Raw genomic sequence first — 22063 nt, 5'->3', positions numbered from 1 at the left:
GGCCGGGGGGCCGGGGGACCAAGGGACCAGCCGGGGGCGCAGAGCATGCTCACTGCTACTGGACTCGCTGGGCTGCTGACGGGCCAGGCCCTTCCAGCCGGCCTATGCCTGGGATTTTTCTGCCTCCTTGTCCCCCACCCCTCCATTCCTCCCTGGAGTGAGGTGAGCCAGGACCTCTGAGGATGCAGTTCAAGTGCATGTTTGGTTTCACTGGTCAAATCCTGGATGGGGGGCACAGGTTCATTCTGGCACATTATGCCACAGGTATATGTTCATACATCGCACGGTACCTGATGCTAAACATTTCATCCCATAAAAGCATTTGCAAGCCCAAGGTCAGACCTGACTGTTTCAAGCAAGATCTCATCTAGCAAAAATTTCAGCGGAATCAAAACTCTGAGTTGCCTCTTTAAAGCTCCCTGTCAGGCCTGAGACCTCATGGGAGGCCTGGAAGCAGGGGCAACATTCACCTGAGGACCCAGGCCCACGGTCACGTTCAGAGGGGCCAAGGCCATGGGCAGGAAAAAAACCACGTGGACATCCACTGTCACAGCGAGATCCCTGGTGCATCGGCAAGGCTGTCACCGTTGGAGGCCAGGATGCACAACAGACACCCACCTGGGCCTGTCCCAAGAGCCACACCGAGTCCCCAGCCCCCCATCCGGTGGAACCGCCTTGTGGGTTCTCTAAGCCAGACGTTTGCGACAGGAGGAAAACGTCACAGTAAGTCCACAGAGTCAGAGATTTTCACGAGCACCCCCTACTCTACAGGTTAGAAAGAGGCGGCAGGGAGGGAGGAAGGGACCCACCCAGAGGGATTTTGCTGCTGGATGCACCCCGGGCTGGACGGCAAGCCTGGGCCTCTTGATGCCGGGTCCCCTGGCGACAGCCTCTCGCCCAAGGACACAAGTGTGCTGATTTGCCAAGAGGGAGACGCATCAGAAAGACACCAGGGAGTCTGTCCCCACCGTGACCCAGGTCTCCTAAGAGCCATATAGCCCAGAGAGCCCCATAGACTGCACACGGCTCAAGTTCAAGGATGGGGGAGAGGGCTGGGCTGGGAGTGTCCTTCCCTCTGTCCACCTAAGAAGCACAAACCTGGGACAACAGGAAAGGGCTCGACCTGCTGCCTGAGCAGTGAGGTTTTAAAGATCGGGTGAGAGCCAAGCTCAAATCAAAGCAAATTCTAGACCATGAGCCCCCTCCATGGACGCAACGTCCGTGTTCTCGTGGCAATGCTGAGAGAAAGCCAGAGCTTGGATCTCGGTGGAGGTGGTGGCGGGGGTGCTTTTCACTTCTGAGAAATTGCTAGCACGGCTCCCACCCGCTCCCCTGCTCGCGGGGTGTAGGGAAAACAGAGGGCTCATTACCTGTAAAACTGGAGCTGTCTTTTGGGGCTCCCATACCGAGTACTGCGGACAGCAATGGAGGAGAGAGAAGGAGGAGGCAGGGAAAGAAGAGAGAGAAGCCACAATTGGCATTAACCACACAGGGAGGTGCCCGCCGTCCGGAGGCGCCAGCGTCTTCGCAGCCCTGGCCCCACCCCCGCTCTGCTCAGAGGATGTCGGAGATGCGCCTGGGTACCACACGCTCAGCGGCAGCGCCACCCAGTGGCACGGGGAGGCAGGGCCCGTCTGTTTGGCCCTGGGGGTCCATACCAGGCGGGTGGGGCAGCAAAGGCAGAGGTGACCCACCAGGACCCTGACTGTCTGGGTTTTAACGAAACATGCTTTAGACCAAAGGCTGAAAACCCTCCAGCCGAGACATGCCGGTCACCCCACACACCAGCAAGCGCAAAGGACCGTGGGGGAGTTTTAAGACCTCGATGAAGGAGGGTTCTCATCCCATCCCCCCAGTTTCCATGGACACTCGCTCCGGCTCAGGCCCTGGCGCTTCCCGGGAGGCCCAGCTGCTCTAGGACTGACGGGTCCCCGGCGGGGGGGGGTGGGTCTTCCGTGACAACGACGCCATCAGTTTCCGCGCCCCAGCCACCGAGCCAGCAGCTCTGACCCAGCGCCCCACACACCTTCCCTGTGGTTCGATCTGGGCTGTTTTCCCAAATAGAAAGGCCCAGAGCTGGGTTTGGAGGTGGGCTCCACAAGGAGAAGATTGAGGGGGTCCAGTAAGCACCGGCCACCACCCCCATCCCCCAGGCTCTGCAAGAGCCTGTTAGGCTTTGAGCCTCACTCAGGGTGTATGAGTGTGTGTGTGTGTGTGTGTGTGTGTGTGTGTGTGTGTGTGTGTGTGCCTGCGTGCATGCTGGCGGAACCACAGGGCGCTGTGATGTGTAAGAGGAGAGAAACGGAAGCTGGGAAGGACTCTGCTCACTCCTGGCCTCTGTATCCTCCCATGGAGTATTTCAGAAAAGTCAGGGACAAGGTGGGGGGCTCTGGTCCTGGCTCCATGCCGCCCAGAAAAACCTTGTTTTCCTCTTTCCCCATGTTGGTTAAAAGCCTCTGGTCCTTTCCTTGGAGCAAACACTGGCCTACATGCACCTCACGGCCCTGGGGGCTCACTCGGTCCCACCCGGGGAGGGGCCGGGTCGGGGGGTGCAGGGGTCACCTGTAGATCATGCCGGGGGAGCCCGTCTGCCGCAGGGAGAGCCGAGCCGGGGAGCCCGTGGTCGATTCCGGGTACATGGGGCCAGCCTCACTCGTCCCGACCTGCTCTCTTCTTCACGGAGGGAAGGTTCTGGAGGGAAGCAAAGGGGTGGGGGGAAGGCGGTTAAAAAAGTCTAGTCGGGTGTGGCCAGGGACCCTGATGGCCGGTTCCTTAGGAGTCTGTATGTCCCTCACCAGACAGACGGATGGATGGAAAGACAGACCCACGGGGGCTCGGATAGGCTGATGATCAGGCCCAAACTGTGAACGGCTCCCACTCCTCCCTCTCACACACTCCCATGCTGCCCCCCTGTCCCCCGCTTTTCTGAGGTTCTGGGGGCATGTTCCCATGGCCCAAACTAGGCAGAAACGATGGCGTCAGAGCAGATCTGTGGACCTGGGAGTCTGGACGTCTTCCCCAACCCAGAGAGTGCTGCTACAGTCATCCAGGGTCATCCTGGATGCCTCACCTTCCCTGACCCTTGACTCTGGCCTGCTGCGGCCAGCTGATGCCACGGCTCAGCATTTTTTTTTTTTTTGCTTTTTAGGGCCACACCTGCAGCATATGGAAGTTCCCAGGCTAGGGATCAAATTGGAGCTACAGCTGCTGGCCTACACCACAGCTACAGCAACGCTGGAACCTTTAACCCACTCAGCAAGGCCAGGGATTGAACCTGCATCCTCTTGGACACTAGTTGGGTTCTTAACCCACTGAGCCACAACGGGAACTCCCCACTTAGCTGTAAGGAAGTCAGCTGGACAGATGCTCCACGACCCCAGCTCCTGGGACTCATACCCTGTGAGTAGCCCCCTGTGTGCAATTGCCTGTATGACCCTGCAGAGCCTGTGCCCCGAGGCAGGCAAGCTGGGGTGAGCGAGGGGCATGGGCGGGAAACCACCACCGCGGAGCTGATGGCACACGCGTGCCAGGCCCTGCACGCCGGGAGCAGGCATCCCCAAGGCTGGTCCAAATGCCGGTCCCGAGGCCCAGGGGAAGGCAGGGCATAGACCGTCCTCATGCAGCCTAAGGGGAGGGGGAGCACGACAGGTCCAGACACCTGTGCCCATAACCAGGGTGCGCCCGCCCCACACCTGGCCCTCTCCTCTCTGGCTTTCCCTAGGTTCAGCTGCTACGCAGAGACACCTCAACCCCCAGCTCGGGCACTTTGGGGTGTTTTAACTTCCAGAATTCCAGAATCACAGACTGAATTTGTAATTGAAACAGTGTGGGGACTGGGAGTCTCAGATTCCGAGGATAAGGGTGGGGCCCAAGGATTTGCATTTCTTTTTTTCTCTTTTTTTGCTTTTTTTAGGGCCGAGCCCTCAGCATATGGAGGTTCCCAGGCTAGAGGTCAAATCACAGCTGTAGCTGCTAGCCTACACCACAGCCACAGCAACGCAGGATCCGAGCAGCGTCTGTGACCTACACCACAGCTCAGGGCAACGCCGGATCCTTAACCCACTGAGCAAGGTCGGGGATCGAACCTTCGTCCTTATGGATCCTAGTCAGATTCGCTGACTGCTGAGCCATGACGGGAACTCCAAATCTGCTTTTTTTGTTGTTGTTGTTGTTGTTGTTGTTGTTATTGTTGCTATTTCTTGGGCCGCTCCCTCGGCATATGGAGGTTCCCAGGCTAGGGGTTGAATCAGAGCTGTAGCCACCGGCCTACGCCAGAGCCACAGCAACGTGGGATCCGAGCCGCGTCTGCAACCTACACCACAGCTCACGGCAACGCCGGATCGTTAACCCACTGAGCAAGGGCAGGGACCGAACCCGTAACCTCATGGTTCCTAGTCGGATTCGTTAACCACTGCGCTACGACGGGATCTCCCAAATCTGCATTTCTAACGAGTCCCCAGGTGCGGCTTACGCTGCTGGTCCAGGGAACATACTTGGGACCCTTGTCCGAGAAAGCTGAACTCCTGGCCTAGGAATTAGCAAACTCCAGCCAGCGTGCCAAAACTGGCTTGCTGCCTCTTTCTGTAAATAAGGTTTTATTGGAAGTTTTACCTCCCACCCATTTTTTTTTTTTTTAACACAAAGTGTGCCATCTGGACAACTACGGTGGGGTTGGTCATTGCGATGGAGATGGTCTGACCTGCCAAGCCTGAACTATCTGCCACCGGGTCCTTCACAGGAAAAGCCTGCCGACCCCAGGCCTAGGCCATTCTCCTGGCACTCTTTGAGATGACCCGTGCCAGCGCCCCTCTCCTGAAATCGCCAATACCTCCTCTCCCTTGCTGCCCACAGCTCTTGATTGATCGCTTCCTATTTCACCAGGAAAACAGAAGCAGCAAGACCCACCCACCAGCATCTCAGAACTCTCTGCTTGCCTCCTGTTGCTACTGTATGACCCGGACATGCCCATGGTGCCTGCCAAGCGCACACACCCTGCCTCTCCCCCACTCAAGGGCATCCGGCAGCCGGACCCTCAGCCACTCATCCTTCCTTCTTCTTTTTTGTATTTTTAGGGCTGCACCCGTGGGCATATGGAGGTTCCCAGGCTGGGAGTCAAATCGGAGCTGCAGCTGCCAGCCTACACCACAGCCGCAGTAACTAGGATCTGAGCCGCATCTTTGTCCTGCACAGAGGCTCAGAGCAATGCTGGGTCCTTAACTGATTAAGCAAGGCCAGGGATCAAATCTGTATTCTCATGGATACTAGTCAGGTTCTTAACCTGCTGAGCCACAGCGGGAACTCCCCATTCTTCCTTCTTTATGGAGCAGCTGCACCTACACACCATCAACTATTACTTATCCCGTCTTCAAAAACAGGAGTTCCCATCGTGGTGCAGCAGGAACGAATCTAACTAGGAACTATGAAGTTGCGGGTTCGATCCCTGGCCTCGCTCAGTGGGTTGAGGATCTGGCATTGCCATGAACTGTGGTGTAGGTCACAGACACGGCTCGGATCTGGCGTTGCTATGGTTGTGGTGTAGGCCGGCAGCTACAGCTGATTCGACCCCTAGCCTGGGAACATCCATATGCCACAGGTGCAGCCCTACAAAGCAAAAAACAAACAAACAAACAAACAAAAAACCCAAAAAGGAGTCCCCTTGTGGCTCAGTGGTTAACGAATCCGACTAAGAATCATGAAGTTGCGGGTTCGATCCCTGGCCTTGAGCAGTGTTTTGGGGATCTGGAGTTGCTGTGAGCTGTGGTGTAGGTCACAGATGCGGCTTGGATCCCATGTTGCTGTAGCTGTGCTGTAGGCCGGTGGCTATAGCTCCGATTTGACTCCTAGCCTGGGAACCTCCATATGCTGCAGATGTGACCATAGAAAAGACAAAAAAACCCCCCAAAAAACCCCAAAAAACTCCAAAAAACCACAACCCCAAAAGCTCACTTAGTGTGATAACTTCTAGGTCCATCCACGTTGATGCCCAGGGACATTTACTCAATGCTGTGTCATAACCCATATGGGAAAGAATCTGAAAAGGACTGTATGTATGTACACGTGTAACAGACTGACTTAGCTGCACATCCAAAATTAATACAACTTTGTAAGTCAACTGTACCCCAATAAAATTAAAAAATAAAGCTCAGCTCCTTGGACCCACTTCCTGTCCCCTCCTGTCCTGTCTCTCTCCCTCCATCCGCAGGAACCGCCTCCGTGAGGTTGTGCTTCCTTGTCTGCGGTTCCCCTCCCTTCTGCCCTCGCGCCTCTGAGGAAGCTACTGTTGCCAAGGTCGCTGTGACCTCCCTGCTGCGGAGGTGGCCGGTGCCTGTCGCACGGTTGGGGGACAGCAGGGCTGCACCATGTCCCGGCTCTGAGACTGCGCGCTGCCCGCCGTCCTGCTGCCTTCCCGGCGGCTCCCCTCTCTGGTCTCCAGCTCCGCTTTCTGTGCAGGCTCAGGTCTTGAATCTCTTTTCCATCCACATGAAGTTCCTGAGGTTCTGCCCGCCCTCTGGCTCTGACCTCTGCGGGGGTCACTCTGCTGCAGCCGCCACGGCCGTGTCTCCAGCCCCCATCTCCCCGCTGTGCCTCAGATGTGTGGCTCCAACTGTCCACATGGCCTCTCTACGAGGATGGGGGGCAGACACCTGGAGCTCTGGTCCATGCATCCAACGCCGAGCTCCTGACCACCCCCCACCCAGCCCTGCTCTTCCCACGGCCCCCATCATCGTCATCCAGAACCCCAAGCTTCTTGGGGGTACCCCACCGCCTCCTCTCTGGCCCGGGCTGCTGCCTTTTCTCTTCCAGCCCCCACTACAGCTTTCTGACGGGCCTCCCGGCTTCCACCTTGACCCCCCAGTCTGCTCTACGGGAGCCAGAATGAACCTTTGAGAACAAAAATCAGGTGACGTTGTTAGGTGGCTCGTATCTTCCAGTGGTTTCCATTCTATCCAAAGTGAAAGTCCAAATCTCAGCCTCGGCCTCGGCCCCGCTGGGCCTGACCCAGGGCCTGTCAGGCCTCATTCCTGGCCCGCGGCTCTCTCTGCTCCTGATGACGCTGGCGCTGTGGATCCCATGAGCCCTGCTGACACAGAGCATCTGCTCCTGCTCTTCCTTCCACCTGAGCTCTCTGACCCGGATCCACCTGAGGGACCCCTGGCCTCTGCCTCCTGACATAAAGGTCACATTCTCCTGGGGTCTTCTCTGGACTCTTATCTTACACTGCAGACCCGCTTCCCTGGGACACTCTCCCGGTCCCTTCTCTGGTACCTGTCCCCTTCTAACACACCGTAACTTTCACCTGCTGTCTCATGTATGACCCCAAGATGCCCCACGCCAGCTCCATGAACACAGGGAGTTTTTTGTCTGCTGTGTTCGTGGCTGTGCCTCCCCCCCACTCCACGCCCCGGTGCCTGGGGACTCACCCCCGTGGGAACAGGGCTGGCTTCTCTGAGGATGCAATGCCTGCTCTGTCTGGGAGGGGTGCTCGTGGCCCCTACAGTTACCACTGGCCACATGTAGGGAGACGTCCCCAGGGAGGCCACCTGTACCACTCCTCACCCCCAGTCTGGACTCTGGAAGGTCAAACTAAGAAGCCAAGAAGGCTCCTCTGTCCCAAGTCACAGCTGGGCACTGGCCATGCTTTGATGCCTATTTCATGAGAAAAGAGCCGCAGACCACAAAGAGCGCTTCTGCCTCATTCCTCCTGCGGTGCTGGCACCTCTGCCACCTCAAGGGGGGAGAAGGGTGGGTGAGGTTTTCCCATGACCATGCTTAGCATTCAGGACACAGACCAGGGGCACAGCCAACGCGCTCAGAGCCCACCTCCTTGCTCTGCAACTGCCACTATCCAATCAGGAGCCACTGCATCCGCCCAGCAGCCAATCTCCAAGGAGCTGACTCCCAGTGGGGATGCTATGAATCCCAGGCTGCACTGGGCTCCGGCACCTGCAAGAGAGGCAGGCAGAGCTGCTCCTCCCTCCCCAGGGGGGCCCGTCTGCTGCACGCCCCCTGGACTGTGCGTGCAACCATAGGGTTTATACCTGGAGACACAGAAGCCTGGGACACTCACAAAGGCCCGGTGGGACTTTCTCGCAGGAGCAAAGAGAAAGGAAGTGGGAACGGTCTCCAAGCCTGAGCTGAGTGGCGACAGAGGACCTAAAAGGCCATGAAGCCCCACCCGTGGGCACTGCCTTTCCCCAACTCACTATTTTGAAAACTTTCAAACATTGGAAATAGTGTAAAAAATCAGAACAGCCGCAAACACCTGTGTACCCTTCGTCCTACTTGCCGGGGGGTCTACGTCTGCCTCCTCTGCACTAGCTGCCCCCCTCCCCTTCTCCCCCTCCCCCATGGGCTCGGCCCCCACTTTCCTCCTGAACCATTTGCTGGTTGCAATCTCATGCACTTCACCCCTCAATACTGCAACAAGCGTCTCCTGAGAATAAGCTCCGTCTTACACAACCGCAATACCCCAATCATACCTAAGGCCGTTAATTCCACGCCACCTCTTCTGCAGCCCACATTAAAATGTGCCCAGTTATTCCAAAGGTATGTTCTTCCAAACAATCCAGAGTCCACTCAAGGTTCATAAAGGACATCTGTTATTTTCCTTCGGTCTCTCCTAATCCTGCAGCAACCCCACTCCCTACCATGTTTTCATTGTTTTTCATGGCATTGAGGGTTTTTTCGTTTGTTTTTTGGGGGCGACCTTGAATTTCTATTTTATTTTTTGGATTTTATTTTATTTTTTGCTTTTTAGGGCCGAACCTGTAGCATATTGAGGTTCTCAGGCTAGGGGTTGAATGGGAGCTGCAGCTGCCAGCCTACACCACAGCCACAGCAACACTGGATTCGAGTCTCGTGTGCGACCTACACCACAGCTCACAGCAATGCCAGATCCTTAACCCACTGACCAAGGCCAGGGATCCAACCCGAATCCTCATGGTTCTTAGCTGGATTCGTTTCCACTGCACCATAATGGGAACTCCCATGATTTCTTGATCTGAAGTTAGTCTGCTAAGCGGTGGAGAGGGTAACTGCTTCTATATGGAAATCTTGCCAGAATGTCCATCTGCTTCTAGGGCTGGAATGAAGACACATTTCCACTCTCTGTGAGTGACCCTGGGAGACCACGGGCATTGGGGATGGAGGCGAGGAGCCCAGTCGGGGTTCAGATCTGGCCCTTGGTCTGAGCCCTAACTCTGCCATTCATTGATGTCTGACCTTGGGCAACGCCCAACCTTCCCAAGGGTCAGTTTCTCCATCTATGAAATGGGAGAGGAACGGAGTTGGGAGAAGCCGACGTGCTAACGGGTTGGGGGGGTGGGGGGGGCCCTGAGGCTGGGATCTGCCTGGGAGGTGCTCCCCAGGGCCTGGGGCGCTTCTAGGAAAGTTCCTGATCACAGCTCCTTCCTGGATGTCCTCACCACGTGCCAGAGGCAGTTAAGTCCCAGAGGCGGCCTCACCCCAGGCAAGGGTCCCATCTTCCAGAAAATCACCTTCAGGGTCCTCAGACTTGCTACAACCTGATCTTCCCTCATTGCCTCCTTCCTTCCTCTCAGAAGGCTTCTTGTTTCTTCCCACTTTCCCAGGAAAGGGCTCATTGCTTGCAGATGTGACCAGCCATACATAGGCATGACTCGGTGTCATGGGGTGGGGGGCCCTCTGGGGCTGCATCCTAATTCTGGATCATCCTGGAAGCTCAAAGGTTCCAGAAGCCTCGGCCCTAGATTGCTGAGGTCTTAAGAAAGAGAACACCGTGTACGTTATCTACGGCCACCTGGCAAGGGTTGGCCGCTTACGACAAGAAACATTTCCCACACGGTTCCGGAGTCAGGAGCCTGGGACCGACTTGGCTGTGTGGTCCAGGCTCAGGGTCTGTCCGGAGGCTACATTCCCCTCGAAGACTCCTCTTCTTAGACATCTCCTGCACGAGGTGGTGGGCAGGGGGCCTCAGTTCTGGACCCCTTGGACCTCCCAAGGCCCAGGCAGTTGGCTTCCCCCAGAGCGAGGGATGGAGAGAGAGCAGCTGCGGTACCTGTTATGACTGAGGCTACAGGTCAAAGCCTAACAGTGGAAGGCGTGAGGGCCAGGAGGCAGGGCCCCTGGAGGCCATCCTGGAGGTCACCACTGAGACACCAAGGATGGGCTGTTCCTAACTTGTCCCCTGTGCCCCCCATTTCCCCTGTGATGAGGCGATGCTGGCTCCACCGGGGCAGGGGGCTGTGGCTCTTCTGCTCCCTGACGTGTCCCAGAGCAGTGCCAGGCAGATGGCAGATGCTGTGAACCTGCTGAGGGACCAGGGAGGAGGGGCTCCCAGTGCCCGGATGTGAGGGTCACTGGGGGATCCTCCCAAAAGCCCCAGGGCTCAGGGCCAGGACCCAAGCTCCGGCTGCTCCAGCGGATGTTACTTTGCATGTGGCTTCTCGAACCCTGGCAAGCCTTCCTACCAATGCCCTGCCGTCACAGGGCATAAAAACCACCGCCCTTTATGGGGCCAAAGCCAGCAGCAGCCCCGGTAGCCACAGCGCACCCCAGGGAGAGACAGGAAGAGGTGTAACTGCTCAAAACCACATGGGGCCGGAAGAGTGCTTGCGTAACACTGTCTTCCTCTCTCTCCTAGAGGCCAGGCGCCCCGAGACGGGAGCCACTCCTCTCCTACGAGCAGGATGGTGGCCAAGGGCGAGAGCTGCTGAACCTGAGTGCCCTTGGGGTACCCGCTCTGCCTGTGGGGTCATCTTGGGGGGCAAGGAGAGTCCCAGTTCCTAGAAGGGGCTGGAGGTCACCACCCCATCCCATCCCCTACTGCACCTCCCACATCTTGCTCAGACTCAGATGGAGTTGGGGGGAGAACCGCACAATTGTTACTAGGGGCTGGGGGTCACGGCCAAGACCCCCTGCTCTTTGCCAATGAGAAGCTCAGTGTCTCCTCCAGGGCCTGAGCCTCGGAGACTGGGCGGCCTGGTGACCCCTCCCCTGCCCAACACTAAACAGCATGGACCTCACGTGGCCAGACAACCGCGGAAGCCTCCGACCAGCCATGGAGCCCATGGGCAAGACTGCCTGGCACATCTGATCAGTGTCCCCATAAGAGCTTATAAAGATCACAGACTGAAATGTTCAGTCTGCCTTTATGATTTTTCTTTTTAGGGCTGCACCTGCAGCATAGGGAGGTTCCCAGGCTAGGGGCTGAATTGGAGATGTAGCCGCCAGCCTATGTCACAGTCACAGCAATGAGGGATCCGAGCCGTGTCTGCGGTCTACACCACAGCTCATGGCAATGTCAGAATCTTAACCCACCGAGCGAGGCCAGAGGTCGAACCTGCAACCTCATGGTTTCTCGTCGGATTCGTTTCCACTGTGCCACGATGGGAACCCCTGGTTATTCCAGCGCCTGTTCCCAGATCATGAACAAGTCCACCAGCACAGAGCGGGGCTGGACCGCGGCAGGGAGAGTCCTTGCTCAAGTCGAATTAATGCCACATCAGAAAAGATCACAGCCCCTAAATCCCAACTCTCCCCCAGATCCACAGCTGTGGCTCATGCACCTGCTGGCCGGGTGCCCTTCGACTGCAGGGGAAGCCTGGCTGGGGCTCCTGGCTACATGTGGGCTGCGCACAGTGACGGCGGGGTCAGGGTGGGGTGGGGTCTGCTGGGGCCAGCAGCCAAAGGCCCCCAGTCTTGGGGACGGCCACCCCCCGCAAGAGGGAATGGAGGCTTGGCTCATGGGGTGGGGGGGGACCGGTCTCCTGGCCACAGCTTCCCCAGCCCCATTGGATCCCTGGGGACCACAGGTGGAAGGGTGTGGTCGCTTCGAGCCTGGGCGGAGGGGCCTTGGCGCTTTACAGACCTCAGGAGCTGCGGCGGGTCAGGGCAAGACACAGGAAACAGAAGCCCACACGTGTTCCGGAATCCCCACAACCAGCCCCCAGCGCCCAGGCCACAGGCCTCCCTCCGGCCATTCATTCAGCACACGTGACACCTGTCCTACCCCAGGCAGCTCTTGGCCTGCTCCCATCAGCCACCCTGGCCTCCCAGTGACCACGCCCTGCCCTAGTATCCTGCCCAGGCCCAGAGTGGAGAGGAGAGCGAGGCGGGGGAGGGAGGCACTGAGAAGCTGGGCTTTTCTGGGCCAGGAGGAAGCTCCCGAGGTACCAGCAGTGCACCCTGCCCTCCCCGACGTAGTGACCCTGGCCCCCCTCCCAGGGCAGCACTGCAGGGGGAGGCGGGTCCTGAGGGCCCTCCGCCCACCCTGCCCCTGCCCTGTACTCAGACCCTCAGCAGAGACTTGTTTTAAGGCAGGGATCCTCACTCCCTGCACCTCCACTCAGAGATGGGAACCCAGGACCCGGCTCCCAGGAGAGAACAGATGGGCGGGGACCACTCCAGGAGCTTGCAGGGGCCGCTCAGCAGCTGGCCTGTCACCCCCCAGGCCGGACAGAGGTGGCCCTGCCGTGCTCTTGCTCTCTAGGCGGCTTTGGCCCCAGAGATGAAAGCAGAAGCCGGCAGCTCCAGAGGCAGAGCTGTGTCAGACAGGTCCCCTGGGTGCCGCCCGCTGCGCCCCACCCGCCTGCCGCCACTGCCATCAGTCACTGGGTCAGTGGGGGGGGGGGCTGCCGGTCCTTCCCAAGGAGGGTGACTGCAGCCGCTCTGCTGAGCCATGGTGACAGCCGGCCACGTGGGTTCTGGCGGGACGAGCAGGGCGTCTGCAGGGGCCACTCCCGCCCTGCTGCAGCCAGTCCTGTGGGACCTCGGGGCCCAGGGGACTTCTGGCTTGATTAACCTTGGACGTCAGGGGAGCACCCAAACCCCGCAGAGGGAGCCGGGGGGCTGTTCCTTCACGTGCAAAACCCATCCCAAGAACAAGATCCCCGAAACACCCTGGGTACCTGCTCCAGAACGGCCAGAGACGAGACCATTTTGGCGCGTAGGTGGTGGAAGGCGAGCGCCCCGGGGACGACGGGGCCAACCAGGAAGCCAGCGGCAGTGAGTGACAGAGCAGAGGGTGCTTTGCGAGCCAGGGGCCTCCAGGCTCTGGGGTGTGGCCTCTCGTCCCAGGCGTGCCCCAAGGAGGCCTCAGACACCCCGACCTTCCCGACAGTGTAGCAGCCGCCTGGGGGCAGGCACGATGGGCGGGGGCCTTTCTCAGGGAGGGAGGGGACAGACATGAAGCCACCAGCTCATCCTGGGGGCGTTAAAGAATTCCTGCTTAGTGGTGCCAGCTTTGTGCCAGGGCCGGGCTCCACGCCTTTTCCCCATGTCCCCTCGTCTGAGTGTCCCCATAGCCTGAGGGGGTACGGTGGCTCCCCCCATTCTACAGATGGTGACCCTGAGGGTCCGAGGGTGGGTCTATGGCTTGGATGTGAACCCAGGGCTGGGCTGCCTCCAGCACTGCGAGTATGTTGCCTCACCTGTGTCCCGTCCCCGGGGCTCAACACACAGCAGGTGTCCCGTCCCCGGGGCTAGGACACAGCAGGTGCAGGCAGCTGCTGTGGGGGGGTGGGGTGGCCCAGAGGACAGGGGAGGGGGGATCCCCCTCCGCGGGGAGGTTTCCTCTTCTCTCTAGGACCTGTCCCAGCTCGGCGCTTCCTCCCCGGGGAGGCCCCGCACCTGGGGAGCGCGAGGCAAAGGGAAGGCGTGGATGGAACATTCCATCTATGTGGTGCTGAGTCTCTGGCCCAGTCCCAGCCCAGCCCCCCTGCCATGGCCCCCCAGGACGGAGCACAGGGCTCTGAAGCCTCAGCCGGGCTTCAGCCTCAGCCGCTGTGGGTCCCTGGCTGGATTATGGGGTGACGGGGGAAAAAAGAGGGAAGAGAAAGAAGTACAGATTTTGGGGTGACTGACTGAAGTGCAGGTGTCGGGAGGTGAGTGGGAGGGAGAGGAGGGAGCAGGAGGAAGGAGAGAAAAGAGATAGGACCCCCCAAGCCCCGTCATGGGCTGTGTCACCCTTGCAGGCGAGGCCACTTTACAGCTGCCGAATGGAGGTCCACGAATACTAAATGCTACCCAAGCCCACACGGACCATCAGGGGCAGAGCTGGGATGGGAGGCAGGTGCCTCTGGCCTTAGATTGGGGCTCTTTGCTCCCCATGCCCCGCCCCAGGGCCTGAATCAGGACAGGTATCCTGTGCCACCTGCCAGTGCAAAGACCCTGTGGATGCTTGAACGCAGACTTAATCCACTGCTCTCATAAATCTCCAGGCAGCAGGAAGGAGTCAAACATTTCAGACTAACACCTGAAACCTCAGGGCTGCTTTGCAGTGTCAGCCACAGGGAGCCAGGCCTCAAACCACAGCTGCACCCAGGCCCCTAAGAGTCAATCATATTTCTTCACGTATCTGCTGACTCTCTTTCAAGAAGGTACCCTGGCCCGTGAAGACAGGGGACCGCTAATGCTGGCTGGGCTGTGGAGTTAGGGATGCATCACTGAGTCCAGGGGCCGCTTCTCTTCTGCGTGGAGGCGTCTGAACCATAGATTTAAGCCAGATCAATACATGTGGCACAGTTGCTGAGTGGCCCAGCCACCATCCACGGGCACCATTTCCTGAAATCTTTCCCTGAGACAGCCTCTTGGCAGGATCCTGGCAGGCAGGGCTTCCAGGAACGTTCTGCTTTCTTATGGAAAGGGACAGAATCTTCTGGAATGTCCTTCCTCATGGAGAAGGCTGCACCCCCCCAGGTTTGCCTCTATTTTCAGCAGAAGGAATGATGCTGGCGGGGGGGCACCTCGGGCCGGGGCAGGGAGCAGGAGGTGGCACCTCCAAGGCCCTGAGTGGGGTAACTGGCAGCAAGCAGAGGCTTGTACTGTCCCCCCAGCTCGACCACAGAGTAAGATGGTGTCTTGAGAACCCCAAAAGCACCCTCCGTTAAGTGCGGACCTCACAGTGGTTCTGGCTGTTTCCACAACTTAAGGAGCAAGAACTGAACAGACCTGCCTCCAAAAGTGTGGGCGGCAGGACACGTGCCCGGAGTGTAGCTGGAGAACTGGGTCCACGCGTCCTGGATGCTCCCACTGTGAGGGGCAGAGAGGGGGTCCTGGGCTCCAGAGACACATGACCCCCCCACCCCCGCACTCCCAGGGACCTCCAGGCAGATGTGCTTCCCCTGACAACGGAGACGACGCGAAAGGTCTTTTTTATGGTGCTTTGAAATCTGGAGTCCTCAGAGCTTCTATCCCCAGGGCTTTCTGGCCCGTAAGCTAAGAACGGTTTTCATGTTTTTAAGTGATTGGAAGAAAAACAAAAGAATATTTCATGGGATGTGAAAATTACATAAAATTCAAATTTCAGGAGCGCCTGTTGTGGCTCAGCAGAAATGAATCTGACTAGCATCCATGAGGACACAGGTTCGATCCCTGGCCTCACTCAGTGGGTTAAGGATCCGGCGTTGCTGTGAGCTGTGGTGTAGGTCGCAGATGAGGCTCGGATCTGGCATTGCTGTGGCTGTGGTGTAGGCCAGCGGCTACAGCTCTGATTCGACCCCAGCCTGGGAACTTTCATATGCCATGGGTGCAGCCCTAGAAAGACCAAAAAAAAAAAAAAAAATCAAATTTCAGTGTCCATAACATTTCACTGCACAGAGCCATGCCCCTTGGCTGTTGGGCTGCCATAATGAAATGCCACAGATCCGAGGGTGTAATCTTTTCCTCAAAGATCTGGAGGCAGGAAGTCCGAGATGCAGGTGCTGGCAGACTCGGCGTTTGGGGAGGGCTCCCCTCTGGGCTTGAGCCTTCTCCCTGTGCCCTCACTCGGCAGAGATGGAGCTTGCTCTGCCTCTCCTTATGAAGGCACCAACCCGTGACGGGACCCCGTCCTCATGACACCCTCTAAACCCAGTCGCCTCCTGAAGACTCCAGCTCCAAATACCATCCCCCTGGGAACCAGGGCATCGACATATGAATTTGGGGGGACAAACACGCAGGCCCTGACCCTTATTCCTGAATCATCCACAACCGATTTCAGGCCACGCGGCAGAGCCGAGGGCCTGGACGGAGACTGCAGGGGCTGCAAGGCTAAACCGCTTACTCCCAGGCCCTTTGCAGCAAAGGTCTGCCGAGCCCTGTTCTAGGAGTTACTGCGACCTCTAGGAGGCCACGACTCCCTCCTGGAGTGACAAGGCCACCGGCACCCTTTGCACATCCCCCCCCCCCGCAGCCACAGACCGCCCCCCCAACCCCATCCAAGCCCCACGTGCCCACAGCTGCTTCCTGGGCCCAAGTCAGGGACCGTACCTCTCTCCGAGTGGTGCTCCAGTTAAGAGAGGTCACAGCCCGAGCCCTCGCCCCACGCACCCTCTCCGTCCCTGGTATCTGGTTCACCTCCTGCATTCGGCGGTAGCTTGGGTGGTTTGGTGACTGTTAGCCAACCCTGGGATTCGGGTGAGAGTTCATTGTTATGAGATGACAACGTCCTCTCCGGGGACTGGACACTAATCCGGTTTAATAACTGATGCCCAGAAGCAGACCCACTTCAAAGGCGGGCGATGCAAAGCATTTTGCCCGCCCCTGTTCAAAACTGCCCTGGGGCGGGGGCGGGGAGGCAAAGGCAGTGGCAGGTGTCAACGCGGGAGCCTGGAGGGGCCACGTGTTCCAGTCCTGGGGGATCCACCTGCATCCTGCGGCCCCCACCTCGGGCGCGGTGGTCTCTGGGAGACTTCATAGAGGTTCAGAGCACGCTTGAAAAGCTCACTGCACCGTTTCCCCTGGGAGATTCTTCCCCTGTGACATGTTATGTACACTTTACAGGTGCTCGGGAGAGGCCAGGTGGAAACACCTAATCAGATTCAGGACTGGGTGCCACGTCCATTGAAAGGATCCCCTTTGGAGTTCCCATCGTGGCCCCGCAGTAATGAACCCAACTAGTATCCATGGGACGTGGGTTCGAACCCTGGCCTTGCTCAGTGGGCTAAGGATCTGGCGTTGCTGTGAGCTATGGTGTAGGTCACAGATGAGGCTTGGATCCCGCTGGCAGCTGCAGCTCTGATTGGACCCCTGGCCTAGGAACTTCCATATGCCGAAGGTATGGACCTAAAATGCCAAAAAAAAAAAAAAAAAGGATCCTTTTCCTCCCGGGTGCGGGGTCGGGGGGACGATGATGTGCTGTGTGGCTGGAGGATTGAAAGGCTCCCCATGACTTGTGGAGGCTGAATGGGGTACCCCAAGGAGGGAAAGGGGACCCCAAGAGGTCCTTCTCCACCCTGCCCAGTGGGGTCCCGCCTGTTCTTCCTCCTCAGAGGTCTGGGGAACAGAACAGGGAGGGGGGCAGCAGGTAGGGCCTGGGGGGGCTGACAGCTGCAGCTGGTCACCTGCGCGGCAGAGGTTCACCATGTGATTCAAATGTGCCCGCCCCAAAGATGCTCCATGAGCCAAAGAAATCTAGTTACTGTGGCATTTTTTTTTTTTTTTTTATGGCCACACCTGTGGCATATGGAAGTTCCCAGACGAGGAGTTGAATCAGAGCTACAGACGACACCACAGCCACAGGAACGCTGGATATGAGCCGCATCTGTGACCTACGCTGCAGCTTGTGGCAATGCTGGATCCTTAACCTACTGAATGAGGCCAAGCATTGAACCTTCATTCTCGTGGATACTAGTCAGGTTCTTTTTTTTTTTTTTTTTTTGCCATTTCTAGGGCCACTCCCACGGCTAGGGGGTTCCCAGGCTAGGGGTCGAATCGGAGCTGTAACCACCCGCCTACGCCAGAGCCACAGCAACGCAGGATCCGAGCCACGTCTGCAACCTACACCACAGCTCCCAGCAACGCCGGATCCTGAACCCACTGAGCAAGGCCAGGGATCGAATTGGCAACCTCATGGTTCCTAGTTGGATGTGTTAACCACTGAGCCACGACGGGAACTCCATTAGTCAGGTTCTTAATCCACTGAGCCACAAGGGGAACTCCAGGTTTTTTTTTTTAAACAACATCTCTAAAGCCCCAAATCCACACCAGCACACTAAAGGCCACCACACACAAGCCCATTTCATTGGTAGCTGTTTTCTGGTGGAGAGGACACCTCCCTAGGCTGCTTGAGCATCTGATGGAAAGACCTCTAGGTGGGGGAGGGCAAATCTGTGCCTCACAGAGCGGCGATGTTTTGGGCTTTGCTGGTCTCTGCTGTGTGCATGCAGCCAGAGACCATTTGTGAGTGCGAGGGTGTGGCCCTGCTCCAACAAAACCTTCTTTACAAAAATAGGCAGTGGGAGTGCCCACTGTGGTGCAGCAGGTTAAGAATCTGACTGCAGCCGCTTGGATCACTGTGGAGGCTGGGGTTCAACCCCCGGTCCAGGGCAGTGGGTTAAAAGCGCTGGCATTGCTTCAGGTGTGGCGTAGGTCACAGCCGCAGCTCACATTCAATCCTTGGCCTGGGAACTTCCATATGCTGTGGGCGCAGCCCTAAAACAAACATACAAACCAGCAGGTGGTGGGCTGGATGTGGTCCTTAGAACTTTGATCTCTGACATTATAAAAGGAGGTAACATCCACCAAAATGAAATAAAGACAACGGTGGGTCCTTCTGATGTCCACAGCACGACCAGCGCTGTGGTGTCCTTTTGTGGGGACATTCTTGTTGGGAAGGGGACCCCCTCAGTGGCCCCCATGCTGCCTGCTGGCCGAGCCCCTGACCTCGTTTCTCAGTGGGAGGAGAGGGGGGCACAGAATCTCCTGTGCTCTGAGTCCTCATTAACCTGCTTTTACCGAGCTGGTCATTCTGATTTACCATCAGACCACGGGCCTGATTAATCTGTCCCCAGGCCACACATAAAGCCACCCTCCCAGCCGCTCCCACAACGCCGCTCGCAGGGGACAGCTGGCCATGGACGCAAGCTGCTGCCTCTGACGCTGGACTATTTTTGGTAACTCTTCCTGCCTCATTTATTTTTGATTTGAATTTTGCTCATACAGACTGCGTCTTCTTTCCCCCCTTGCCCCGAGATGGAACAAGCATAGCATTTTTAAACCCTGCTGGTGGTGCCTCGGTGCGGCCCCTGGAGGGCGCTGACCAAGGTGGGGCCATCGGCCATCTCTCCTAGTCACAGTGACCACTCGGTTCTGGGGAAAGGCTGGCCCTCCGGGGTCCTGCACTGAAGCTGGGCTTTGAAGAGTGTGGTGGGCCCAGGACGTCCGGGGGCCCTTGGAGTGGTGCGGGTGGAGGACATGCTGGACGCCCACCTGAGCAGCCCTCCTGGGCGGGGACCCGTCCAGGCTGCTGGTGACCGAGTGCAGTGAGGGTGGGGTGCTGGGATGAAGGGTTTCACTGCACTGACTCACTGCAGCCTGCACCCCACAGCCCGTGAGCTTGGTACTGTCTGTTACCGACCACTGATGACAGCTGGGGAAACCGAGGCTCAGAGAGAAACTGGCCTGCCCGCGGCCACCTGGCGGTGCTGGGGGTCCCTGTCTGATCCACTGCCCTGTGCTGCCACCAGCAAGGATGAAGCAACCTTAGTCCCCCTCCTGAGAGGGGTGGGATGGCCACGCTTTCCAGGATGAGAGGGCAAAGGCGGGGGTGGGGGTTTTGTTAGGAGACCAGCAAGGACCCAGGGCTGAGCCAGGGAAGCAGAGCGAGCGGGAGGTTGGAGGTGGTTCCAGCTGCTCCTTCCTGGGGCCCGGGTTTCCCGCAGTCTCTGCGCCTCCTCCAAGGGGTCTCACTGTGGGAGAGCGAGGCCCACACAGGCCCGGGTCAGGACCTCAGGCTACCGCTGGACCCCAGTCCCTACCAGGTCTGGAGTCCCAAGCAGGACGGCCACCGGGTCATGAGGCAGGTACAGAGCCAGGCAGCTCACGGGCACGCAGGTACGGGCTCACTGCACAGGTACATGCATGAGTGCACATGCGCACACACCACCTCCACCACCTCCATCACCTTCACCTCCACCACCTTCACCTTTACCTCCTCCGTCAGCTCCACCTCCACCACCTCTGCCTCCACCTCCATCACCACCACCTTCACCTCCACCACCTCCACCTCCACTACCTCCACCCCTACCACCACCACCTCCACTCCTCCATCAACTTCACCTCCACCACCTTCACCTCTACCTCCACCACCTTCACCTTCGTCACCTCCACCTCCAGCATTTTCCACCACCTCCTTCACCTCTACCACCTCTACAGCCTCCACCTCTAGCACATCCACCACCTTCCCCGAGGCTGGTTTCTCCTCCTCAAGCACTGCTGCTTTGGAATCTTCCCCTTACCGCCAGTCCTCTGAGCTTCAGTTCTCACCTCCTAAGAGCCCCTTGGCTGCACCTTCAGCCTGCTCTCTGGCCTGAGTGCCAGGTTCAGATGCTTGGCTGCCTGTTGGCGCCGTCCGTCCACATGACTTTCCCTGGAACATTCTCTCTCCTGCCCATCTCCACTGCCAGCCTCAGGTTGTCCACTCACCGCCGCAGTCCCATTCCTATTTCTTTTTTCTTTCTTTTTTTTTTTTTTTTAGGGCTGCACTCGTGGCCTATGGAGGTTCCCAGGCTAGGGGTCTAATTGGAGCTGCCGCTGCCGTTCTATACCACAGCCGCAGCAATGCAGGATCTGAGCCGCATCTGTGACCTACACCACAGCTCATGGCCACGCTGGATCCTTAACCCACCAAGCAAGACCAGGGATCAAACCCGTGTTCTCATGGATACTCGTTGGGTTCCCTAACTCCCCCATTCCTATTTCTTAAAGGCAGAAGGCCATGCTTCCTGCGAAGCCCTCAGTGGCTGCCCAGGGCCTCAGCCTCGGCTTGGTCTGCAGAACCATTCACTGCTGGTCCTGCCTGCATTTCCAGCTTGCTCCCTCTTCACCAGCCCTCCTGCCCACCTGACTTCCAGCACATACCTGACCTGGGGTGTACCTGTCTGCCTCATCCCCGGGGCTCCTCTGCCTGTGGCAGCCTCTGCCCTTGTTTCTGCTGTTCCCTCAGGGAGGTGGGCACTGTGTCTCCCCATCTGCTGGGAATGTCACCAGGCTCAGAGTCCAATGCCATGGCCGCTTTCTCGGCCTGCACGGGTCGCCCCACACTATCAGCAACAGTGGGGAAGGGGTTGGCACTTTTCACTTCTAACACCTCTACCAACCTGCGTCTTCTAAATGACCCACCCGAAGCTCTATGGAACAAATAGCTGGGGTGGGTCTACCTGACTCCACAGCCAACAATCTTTTTTTTTTTTTTTTTTCCTTTTTAGGGCCATACGTGTGGCATATGAAAGTTCCTGGGCTAGAGGTTGAATTGGAGCTGCAGCTGCCGGCCTACACCACAGCCACATGATTTGAGCTGCATCTGTGACCTGAGCAGCAGCTTGCGGCAACGCCGGATCCTTAACCCACTGAGTGAGGTCAGGGATTGAACCTGCGTCCTCATGGATACTAGTCAGATTCATTTCCACTGTGGCACAATGGGAACTCCCCAAAGGCAACACTCTTAACACAACCTCATGCATTTTTTTTTTTTTTTGGCTGCGCCTGCAGCATATAGAACTTCCCGAGCCAGAGACTGAACCTGTGCCATAGCAGTGACAAAGCCACATCCTTAACCCACTAGGTCATTAGGGAACTCCAACCTCACGCCATTTTTGTGGCCTTCTATAAATGATTTCTTGAGAAGTATGCTCCCTAGAGCTTTCTGGTTTCAAGCTTTGACAACTGAATGCCAGCCCAACCCCTGGGCACCCTCATCCCCAGGAAAACCTTGCCCCCTCCTTGCCTACAGTCAACTGGGAGACACTCGGGGCTTTCCTATCTCTTACAGTCACCTGAGCAGGATGGAGGAAGGACTCCCCTGACTTGCCCTTGGAACCTGAAGAACACCGGACCAGGCATTCCACCTGTGAACAGAGGAATGGGGGAGAGGCAGACAGCAGAGCCCCCAATTCCCAGAAAATAAGCCAGTGGTTCACCCAAGGCAAGGAATGGATGGATCCCCAATGGATCCCCAAGGCAAGAAGTTTCCGTCTGTGTGTCCTGGTCACACCGGAGATAGTTCTTGAACATAATATCTATCTACCTATTTTTCCAGTTATCTTTGAATTATGACAATTATGCTGGATTTCCTCTCATTGCTGGAACAGCAAGTTTCATTTCAAAA

General features: G+C 57.7%; 1 protein-coding gene across 3 annotated transcripts in view; it reads right to left on the bottom strand.

Moving 5' to 3' along the window:
- The window catches only part of KCNAB2 (potassium voltage-gated channel subfamily A regulatory beta subunit 2), an 89100-nt gene that overhangs the window by 50854 nt on the left and 16183 nt on the right, over positions 1 to 22063 (bottom strand). Inside the window, exons 1-3 of one of the 3 annotated variants that reach the window (XM_047791242.1) lie at positions 12888 to 13057; positions 2563 to 2691; positions 1371 to 1412 (exon numbers count right to left, since the gene is read on the bottom strand). In XM_047791242.1, coding sequence (XP_047647198.1) covers positions 1371 to 1412; positions 2563 to 2639 — 119 coding nt within the window. In that variant the 5' untranslated portion in view covers positions 2640 to 2691; positions 12888 to 13057. Of the gene's footprint in view, positions 1 to 1370; positions 1413 to 2562; positions 2692 to 12887; positions 13058 to 22063 lie in introns of those variants that run through there. The other 2 variants (XM_047791241.1, XM_047791243.1) reach the window with 2 other exon arrangements.

This window comes from Phacochoerus africanus, chromosome 8 (genome assembly GCF_016906955.1).
Source record: "Phacochoerus africanus isolate WHEZ1 chromosome 8, ROS_Pafr_v1, whole genome shotgun sequence".
NCBI lineage: Eukaryota > Metazoa > Chordata > Mammalia > Artiodactyla > Suidae > Phacochoerus > Phacochoerus africanus.
Note: the sequence above shows the minus strand (reverse complement) of the source record. Positions and strands in the feature narration are given on the sequence as shown.